The 10,600-nt window shown below is 31.6% G+C and overlaps 1 protein-coding gene across 1 annotated transcript; it reads left to right on the forward strand.

Moving 5' to 3' along the window:
- The first annotated feature begins 2,525 nt into the window (after window positions 1-2,525).
- On the forward strand, window positions 2,526-5,145 carry LOC133782976 (pentatricopeptide repeat-containing protein At5g48730, chloroplastic-like). The gene is made up of 3 exons (XM_062222469.1): window positions 2,526-2,990; window positions 3,498-3,904; window positions 4,094-5,145. Exons 1-3 carry the CDS (start codon window positions 2,577-2,579, stop codon window positions 4,815-4,817), a joined length of 1,545 nt encoding a protein of 514 aa, XP_062078453.1. The 5' UTR covers window positions 2,526-2,576; the 3' UTR covers window positions 4,818-5,145.
- Window positions 5,146-10,600: the final 5,455 nt, after the last annotated feature.

Genomic DNA, 10,600 nt, shown 5'->3' on the forward strand with positions numbered 1-10,600 from the left:
CTGGAAATATCTTATATTTAATAGATTTATTCTCTTAGTAAAATAGTGAGTACGTGTCTCTAAAAACAAATATTCACCTACACCAAATAAAATATTTATTTATTTGTTATGTTTATAGAAGTTTATTCATTTTCTTGGTTTTAATTTTATTTTTTCTTCTTATTATTTTAATACCAAAACCTCAAATATGTAGTTTAAATTTCAAATTTTATAATATTAAAACGTATTAATTAGCAGTATATAAATATATATTATAATTTATTACTATTATAATTATAGTTATACTTGATATATCTTATTTTATTATTTTGACATCTAATGTCCTAATTTTTTTTAGTACATTTGTATAAGGTCTCTACTATTTAACAATTATGCATTTTAAAAAATTATCGAGAAACAATGTCAAATATTTAGGAAAAAATTAATTGAGACTTTTTTTAAATAATGTATTATTTTTTAAGTTAATTATATTTTAAAAGAATTAAATCCTAATTTAATATTTTTTTTAAATTAACATTAGATATAATGTCTTTTTTAGTACAATATATTGGATTAAAGTTTTTTTATGAGTAAAATAATGCATAAATAAAGTATTTTTACTACAAATAATGGAAGATTTTTAAAAGTTGCTAAAGTAAATTTACTTTTAACTGTTAAAGAAAATAGAAGAAAGTTACCCCCAAAATTTTGAGTAAGGTATTTTTGAATACAATAATACATAAATGATATCTTTTTGCTTCAAATTTTCCAAAAAGTATTCCCACTTATGGACACAAAAGAGTTTTATGCTCATTTTACCAAAAGAGTTTTTGATATTATCACTTTCACAATTATACTATAGAAATTAGTGAGTGTATACAAATCCAATAAAAGATTAGAAAAATACTTGTTGCCATAACTTACACTCTACAAGAAAGGGGAGTGAAAACACTTACTATAAAAGTAGATTTAATTATTGATGTTATTATTCATAGTCTCGAATAATTATTTAAACAAATAAATCATGCGCAACAAACTGAAACGAAGAACAACCTCCACCAGATTCAAAACAATCCATTTCAAATCTATTTCACAAATCTAAAAAAAATATTCCAATCAACATATGTTGAACAAAAACAACATAAAGAATTTGAAAAGACACTAATCATGCAGATCAGTAAGCAATAAAAGCAAAATAACACAGATGCTTAACCACTTCTTCTTCTTTATCTACGGGAGCTTAAGGCAATGACCTTGAGGCTATGAGAAAGAAACGGAACAAGTTCTTTACAACAACTTCACAACAACAAAGAAGAATTCTGAACAGATCTCCAATAAAATCAAATACGAAAAAGATATACAAAACAAAAATGAGAGAACATAACCTAGGATATAAGGCAAAATAAAATGATGTACCTTGATCTGGCTCGATATGGTTGAAAACGTGGTTGAAAAACCAAGTAGGCCAAAGCTTTGACAGGCTGGATCTCCTCAACAACGTTGTATGTAGGCTTGGGTCTAAGGTGGTGGTCATCGGTTGTGTTTGCTCCATGTTTCACAGCAGAATCTCCTCAATGGCGATGCAGGTTGGCATCAGCGGGTGATTGGTTGTGTCATTTACTTTTCAACTTATATGTGTGTTGCATTAGAATTAGGTTAGAGACTTGTTGAAAATTGAGTTAAAGCCTATAATACCATTTTATTTTCAAGTATTTGCACAAATAAATTTTAATTTCCAAGATCATTCATGACCAATGTAAAAAACCTCATAAATATAAGTGTTTATATATTTTTAGACCACGTGTTTTGAAAAATTGTTTAAATAGAACCCTAAAACTAATTTTATTGGACAAAAAATTGAATATAACAACATATCTGTCATGCAAAATTATGAGTTCTTAATTTGGTGAATTATTTGAGATTTAAGTTCAAATTATTTTGATCAAAATCAAAATCAAATTATTTGAGAGTCTGTTATAGACAAGGGGTAGTGACTCCTGTAGTGGCCGAATCTATTGGGGTGAAGGAGGCCTTGAGTTGGATTAAACGGAAAGGGGTGGTGTCATGTGGTGTTGGAATCAGATTGCCTAATGGCTGTACAAGCTATTAGGAGTAGTGTTTCAATGCTTTCTCATTTTGGTTTATTAGTTAAAGACTCTCAATGCCTTTTGTCTAGTTTAACAAATGTTTCGTTGTATTTTGTTAAGCGGTCTGCGAACAAGGTTACTCACTATTTAGCGAGAACCTCTTGTTTATATGCTGACCATATTATTGTTGGGAACGGTATTCCTATTGATCTTATAGCTGTTTTTGTTGGAAGATAGTTAATTAATGAAGATTGCATTTTTATTCAAAAAAAAATCAAATTTAAGAATTTATTTGAACTATTTTATAAAATATTATTTTAATAATAATTTATCAAAAAAAAAAACAATTCTAAAAAATTAATGAGAAAAAACACCATATCAAAAAAAAAATATAATCCCTAAATATAAACATGTGATAAATAGCACTAATTTATTTGCGAGCTAAATAAATATTTTCCTTTTATTTAAACAAAATAAAATATCTTAGAAAAGCTTCACTGAACTTCATTCATGGCTTCACTTTCAACCCCAACATACCCATTCCCGTCGTCGAGATTACACCGGCGACCGCCTACAATACTCGCCGCCCAATTTCGAGAATCTGCACCTGGGTCCGGACCCGAACCCGAACCCAGACCCAATTCGCTACCTTCTTCTACAAGCTCCATAACAACTCAGCCAAGCCGAGGCAGAACACCGAATATTGAGAAGCTTAAAGAGCAGGAAGCCAAGGAGAGGAAGGAGGAGGTGAACAGGAAGATAGCTTCGAGGAAGGCCATTTCGGTGATACTGCGAAGGGAGGCCACTAAGGCGATTATCGAGAAGAAGAGTGGCCCCAAACAATCCAAGAGACTTCTTCCCAGGACTGTACTTGAGTCCCTTCATGAGAGAATTACTGCTTTGCGTTGGGAGTCGGCGCTTAAGGTTTGGACCCTCTTTTCTTTTTCTGGGTTTTGAACCCTTTTAAGTTTGAGATTAAACTATATTTAGTCTGTGAAGCTCACTCAATTCAGTTCTTATCCATAAAAAAGATAACAGTTCTTCATAGATGATGGGTTGATGATATTGTAAATTTTATGTTTTTGGCCTGTCAAAAAAAGATTCTTGGTCTGTCATGGCTACTTTATGTATATTGTTTTATATTCGGTAAGATCTTTAATGCATAAATGTTAAAGAAGCATAACAATATGTTGGCAAAAGTAAAGAACAAACCATAGTTAACTAGTTGATTACATGTAAAAGGCAAAGAAGATTATTATATGTAATGCAAAATTATCAGAGAACAAAAGTCTTCAAACATTGGCAAACCAATATTATCTTCTTTTAGTCCCTTTTCACTGTTTTGGTACATTAATGAATAAGTTCCTTGGAGGTCAAATATATCTTAACCAGATGCCCTCAAATGGTTTTTGAATTTACTGTTGGCTCTAGGTTTTTGAACTAATGCGCCAGCAGCTGTGGTATAAGCCAAACTCTGGTGTGTACATGAAGCTGATTGTCATGCTTGGGAAATGCAAGCAACCTGAAAAGGCCCATGAGCTCTTTCAAGCTATGATAGATGAAGGTTGTCCTGTCAACCATGAATCCTACACTGCTCTTTTATCTGCATATAGCAGAAGTGGTCTCTTTGATCAAGCGTTTTCCCTCTTGGAGCGGATGAAGAACACTCGAGAGTTTCAACCTGATGTCCAAACTTATACAGTCCTCATCAAATCATGCCTTAATGTTTTTGCCTACGATAAAGTCGAGGCTCTTCTTTCTGACATGACATCTCAGGGGATCAAACCAAACGTTGTTACATACAATACCCTCATTGACGCCTATGGGAAAGCAAGAAAGTACTTTGCCAACTTATCCTTCCCATTTTAACTTATCTAATTCCATGTCATATTTATGAATCAAATGACTATGATCGTTGATTTTGTTTCCTTTTGTAGATTTTGATTCAGATAGCAATCAGATGAAATGTTGCGATATTTATAGTTCAAGGAATGATGAGTAACTCGTTTTATCTATTCCCTTTAAAGATATGCAGAGATGGAGTCGGTACTAGTGGAGATGCTTCAAGAAGAGGAATGCGAACCTGATGTTTGGACAATGAATTCCACACTAAGAGCCTTTGGTGGAAGCAAGCAGGTAGAAATGATGGAGAAGTGTTATGAAAAGTTTCAGAAAGCTGGGATTGAACCCAACATTAAAACCTTCAACATCCTCCTGGATTCTTATGGTAAAGCCGGAAAGTATGAGAAAATGAGTGCTGTGATGGAGTACATGCAAAAATACCATTACTCATGGACAATAGTTACATATAATGTGGTTATAGATGCATTTGGGAGAGCTGGTGATCTAAAACAGATGGAGTACTTGTTCAGGCTAATGCGTTCAGAGAGGATCAAGCCAAGTTGTGTCACGCTATGCTCCCTTGTGAGGGCTTATGCGCAAGAGGGCAAAGCTGAAAAGATCAGTGGCGTTTTGCGTTATATCGAGAATTCAGATGTAACATTGGATACAATTTTCTTCAACTCTCTGGTGGATGCTTATGGCAAGCTGGGATGCTTTAAAGAGATGAAGGAGGTGTTGGTGATGATGGAGCAGAAAGGATGTAAGCCTGATAAGGTTACATACAAAACCATGATCAAAGCTTATTCAATGAATGGAATGAGTAGTCAAGCAACGGAGCTTCGTGGTTTTATTGGGTCAGAAAAAGGAAGAAAGCTAACTGTGATGCAAAAGGAGAAACCTGACTTTTAATGACACAATTTTCAGGCTATTGTATATCACTTAGAGCTCTGTACATTATCATTGGTAGTGCTAGTGAGCCATAATACGTTTCATTCTTTCATGTAAATACTCTTGAGGGTTATGATTCATCTTGTTCAAATAGAGAAGTTTTTCCATAAACCCTCATCCTAATCCTGGGAAATATTTTTTTCCTAGTTTTCTACTTTCCTTCAATAGCTTTATAACTAGGTTAGTGGTGGACCTTACACTAATATAACTAGGTTCTTACAACATTAAAATTTCATCTGTGTTGTATTTATACTTGTATTATGATACTGGCAACTTATTGTTTCTCTTCCTCCAAGTATCAACTACTTATCTCAAAAGACTTTCCATTAGAAACCCAATAATCAATATCACTAATATTTGTTATTAAACAGAGGAATACTGTGAAGAAGATGATGCTACTGATAGGAGAAACAGAGTAAATTGTTGAGAGAGAATACTGTTCTCATTGATGAACTGAATGATACATATATACAATGCCTGACATTTACAGATTAAGGAGCACAGTGAGCTTGGTTCTAAGTGAGGTGAAGATGGGCAGTGGCTTGGTGAGGCAATCTGCTAAGTGATCAGTGGAGAGAATAAATTTCACTTGAAGTGTACTAGCGGCCACCCTCTCATGGACAAAGTGGAAATCAATTTCCACATGTTTAGAATGGGATTGGCAGGAAAATACATAGCACTCAGATTATCACAAAGCAATAATGGAGGTTTGGAAAGAGCAGCATGGAGATCATGCAGTAGAGACTCAACAAGCCAAATGATCTCGAAAGAACCTTTCGCTAAGCTCGAGTATTCAGCTTTAGTGTTGGATCTTGAAGATGACCATGAGACAGGATTGTAGCCAAGAAATATATTGTAAGCGCCTATCACCAAGGTGGGATGCCCGATTCGCATATGTATAAACCAATGAGATTAAAATATGCCAAAGTTTGCAGCCACAAACCAAAGTGAGAAGTGCTCGTAAGATAGCTTAAGACACACTTCACATCTTGCTGATGTGTATTTGTATGATTATGCATAGATTGAAACAACTTGTTGACAAAATAAGCAAGATCAGGTCCAGTAAAATGCATAAAACCTAACCAGATATCACGAGTAACGAATGCAAGTTAAAGTCAGTCATGGATACACAAGTGCGTAGGATTGTGACGCGTCACTAGTTTCTTGAAAATTGGCTCCAAAAGTTGCGTTTTTTAAATTGCAACACATGAAACTTGCCCAATATGGTGCTAACACCATTTAAAGAGTTTTAGAAGGTTTAAAATGACTGATCACACTTTTAAGATTAACCATTTTCTCTACGAAATTATTTTCTTGAAAAATTCAAAGGTTTGTTGTATCCAAATTCTCATTCCTTTTTTGTAAAATCCTCAAGTAATCATCCTAGTAGATTGGAATAAAGAATTTAGATAGAGTTTTTAACTCGTTCAAGCCCTATTGTGTTTTATGTTTATTGTCCATTGTGTTACTATTTTCTCCATTGTCGATCTCTATTTTCTCCATTGTTGATATCTAACCCTCATCCCCCAACAAGAACCATTCGTACATAGACAGACTTAGCCACTAGGTTGAAAGTCTTCGTGTAGTCCAAATCACCGGTTGGCTACCAATCAAGCCTTCTAGCATCTCCATTGAATACCCCTTCCCACCCCCTCTTAACTATGGTCTTTAAGGAGTTTTGCCCCCCAAACTTTTTTGTATGGAAAATCCTCCCCCCTTCCCCGAAAATATAAAAACCACTAAAAATGTACCCTTTTTATTGCATTAGATCATTTTTTTCAAATATATTGTTGATGTGACATTACTGTGGCACTATTCAATAATTTAGGCAGAAAATGCATGCATAAATAGTATCTAATGATAAATTTTGAGAATATGTATCTGCAGTCTTGAAAGTAATGTTTGTATGTTTAGCACAAATAAACTTGATTTCGGCTAGCTTCAATTAGTTAAATAGACCATCGTAATGCAACTATGCATGTGGCATGCGATCACATCAACAAATCGTTCAAAAGATGAACACAAGGCAACTAGAGGGGCATGCTTCCAATGGTTTCTATAATTCGGATAAATTTTTGCATTCAAAAAAGTTTAATGGGCGAAACTCTACAAGAACCATAGTTCAGGGGAGAAAATCCTATTTGTCCTTGAAGTTATTAAACCCGTTTAGAACCAATAACTTTTGCACCTGAGTAGGAGGAACAAATTGCCACACTTTAATTTTTGGAAGAGCCAAGTATTCACTTCCTATGGCCTAACATCAATCTTAGGACTTGGCAACTTGAGAATGACCGTGTAGGTTTAATTAGAGTACACACTAAGAGACATCTTTGGTTTGAAAACCTTGGCTTTAGAATGTGTGATTATTGGATGGTTAGTAATTGTAGGTGGTTTTGAAGCATCACTCTAGCCATATAAACTTACATTTTCTCTATCTTTGTTAGGGTGAAATGTGCAAGTGAGTGATGGTATCATATGTGTAATAGAGTGATTAGAAATGAATGGGAAGGTGGTGTGGGAGAAGGGAGAAACATAGGAATATAACAAAATGTAGGGCTAAGAAGAACCATAATTAAAAAGGTCAAGAAAATGATGTAGAATGAGTAGATAAAGTGGAGGAAGAAAAAGTATTAAAGGGACTATAAGAACTAGATGGAGAAGAAAAATATAAAATGGATTGATTGAAAATGTCAAATGAAGGAGAAAAGTGAATGGGAAGGAAAATAATACTCATTGAAGAAAAAAAACATGTTAATAAATAAAAATTCGACTACTATAATTTATCTAAACATAAATAACGATGCGTTTAGAGCTATAACCAATGAAGGTGCATTATTTGGAGCAAAATTGTAATTTGTGATCATTAAATGGACATAAAAATGGATATATATATATATATTGAGAGAATGAAGAACTAGAATTTGGGTATGGGTAATGAGGCTTATTTCGAGGTCTTTGGAATCATGCAAGATTTACTTGAAAGGTTTAAACTTGATAGTAGATGTTTTGGCATTGTAGGTGAAAGTCTTAGCTTATAAGACTATGTCGGACATGTAACGTGATTTTATATTGTCAATAAAAGAAGTATAAATCATTTAGTTTGACAGCCGTGTTACTTACTTGTTTTATTACATGATTATTTGAATAATACAAATATTTATAAAATCTCGGACATATAAATAATTAAAATTATAGTGACTAGGTCACAATGAATTATAATTATATATTCAAAATAACGAGTCCTAAGATTAAGTCAGTGCATTGGATATTCACTGATCTGGTAATCTACAATACGATCTACTTACACATTCGGGGAGTGATGTATTATCCAAGGCATTGACCAAGTAGATAAGATCAGATGTATTTTGTTACACTAGACTAGACTGATATTGATTATTGATAAGATAAGTAAGTATCGTTATTATCTAATCTAATCTAATCATATCATAACGTTGACCATATGTTAATTCAATCTTAATTCTGAGTGATTAATATTCTGATAATTGTATTATACAAGTCTTTTGATTTGTTCGTTACCAGCTTACCCTACGAACTAGCTTATACTTACATATTGAAGATTTTGTAATATAATTGAATGTGAGTATTTATTATAGACATGAAATCTACAACTTCTGTTTAAGAAGTGAAACAATGATATCCTTATAGCTTGGTTCAAGTGTTAAATTATAGAGTATTTATTTATGTAATTAAGTTTACATAAATTCAACTTATTAAGAGTATGTTGTATCGTTGCTACATGGTGAAATCATGGTTTAGAATTTGTTTAAGGCGATCAAGGTAACAAGGATGACAAGCCCTTAAGAAACTAATCTAAGGGGTATTATATTTGCACCTCTAATATATAAATGCACCTCATTAATTTAAAAACAAATTAAATCATACCTAATACTTTTTCTCAAATTTTTTTGGCATTCTTTAATTTCATTTTTTTTTGTTAATTTCAATAATCTTGTTTTATATTATTTTAATTTTTTTACAAAAATAATATATAGTTTTTTTTAGAAAAAAACACTTATTTTAATAAGTTTTTATATATTTTTGTGTTATTTTTTATTTAAATATTTAAAAATCTATATTATTTAGAATAAGAAAAAAAATAGAAAAATATAAGCACAAATTGAAAAAATATATAATATATATTAATTTTTAATAAAATGGGGTGTACTGATCAAATTTTGGGATGCAAATATAATGTCCCTTAATCTAATTCATGGGTAACAACTACACTGAGCAATTAGTTTTTCCAAATGAGACTATTAGATTAGTTAATTTTGACAATGAAAATTTGAATAACAAAGGGAAAGGTAAACAACAAAATGAATGATTGAAGTTAGAATAAAGAATAGAGCAATTTAGAATTAGATAAATCTCGGTAAGTGGGGAATGGTTATGGGAGTTAGGGTTGTACATTCGTGTTATCGTGTTGTGTTTCGGGTCAACATGATTTTGACACGACACAATTGTACTCAACACGAACAAGACACGATTAAATAACGTGTCCTAAAATGTAAATTCAAACATGACACATTTATAAACATGTTAACTTGTGATACGACACATTTAACATGATATTTAAACATATCATATTCATGTCCTATTAATCTTCCATGACATGTTTATATTTTAGACCTATTCATAGCTTATTTAACCCATATAAATAAAATAAAAATGATAAACGGGTTCAAACAAGTCATTTTAACCCATATAACACCTATTTATATGTTACATAAGGTAATTTAACTCAACATAAAATTAAAACATAAATCTATTATTCAAAATATAAGATATCATATACTAAAATACAACATTATATAGTCATAAAATCTCCAAAATAAAGTATTATTTTATTATCTTAATTTTTAAATAAATGTAGTAAACATATTATAAATATATTAATAAATAGGTTAAGTTTATGTTAACCTATTCATAAATTGTTTAGTATTATATACTTAATCGTGTTGAACGAGTCAATTTCGAGTTTAGCGAGTTAATTTGGTTTTAACATGAAATTCAATCGTGCTAATTGAGTTTAACCTATTTTGACCCGTATTTGTTTATACTAAACCAAAACTCACTAATTTCGTGTCGTTTTTGAGTTGTGTTATAATGTCGTGACCTATATTACCAGCCTAATTGGGAGTAGTATAAGGTTGCATACACGATGAAGCTATCATTTAGCTTTGATACTATGAAGAGAGAAATACTATGTGAAGAAGATAAGGCTACTAAGAGGTGAGAGAGAGTAGGATAATGTTTTTATTATGGATTTGAATAATACACAATTATATAATAACCCAAATGAGAATATTATACATGTTATATACATGTACAATATCAAATATTTACAAATTAAGAAGCTAATTACAAAGATAATTGAAACTAAGACTAGGGTATAGTTAGTTGGGCATTTGCTTTGACTTTAAGCTTTCTAAAAACACTTACTCAAAAAGTTGATAAGACTAGTTTCTTCTAAAATGATTTTTTTAGAGCTAAAAGCCAAAGTTCATTGTAAAACCAATAAATGTTAAAAATATTTTTAGCACTTCAAAAATCAAAAAGTAGTTTTTAGAAGCCTAACCAATCAACCCCTTAATATACATTATATCACTTATTAACAAAAAAAAAAAATAGTATTAATATTTGTAATGTCCGCATTTAAAATATACTACTAACATTTTATTAGTTATCAATTTTTTATGATTAAGGTCTAATTTATAAGCTAA

The sequence above is a fragment of the Humulus lupulus genome, chromosome 1 (assembly GCF_963169125.1).
Source record: "Humulus lupulus chromosome 1, drHumLupu1.1, whole genome shotgun sequence".
In the NCBI taxonomy this organism is placed as follows: domain Eukaryota; kingdom Viridiplantae; phylum Streptophyta; class Magnoliopsida; order Rosales; family Cannabaceae; genus Humulus; species Humulus lupulus.

What these genes read in the sequence shown, in the direction of transcription:
- LOC133782976 (XM_062222469.1), top strand. Translation starts at nt 2,577, where the DNA reads ATGGCTTCACTTTCAACCCCAACATACCCATTCCCGTCGTCGAGATTA. An exon ending in GTTGGGAGTCGGCGCTTAAG is followed by an intron (nt 2,991 to 3,497) that starts GTTTGGACCCTC and finishes TGTTGGCTCTAG; the next exon opens with GTTTTTGAACTAATGCGCCA. An exon ending in GCCTATGGGAAAGCAAGAAA is followed by an intron (nt 3,905 to 4,093) that starts GTACTTTGCCAA and finishes TTCCCTTTAAAG; the next exon opens with ATATGCAGAGATGGAGTCGG.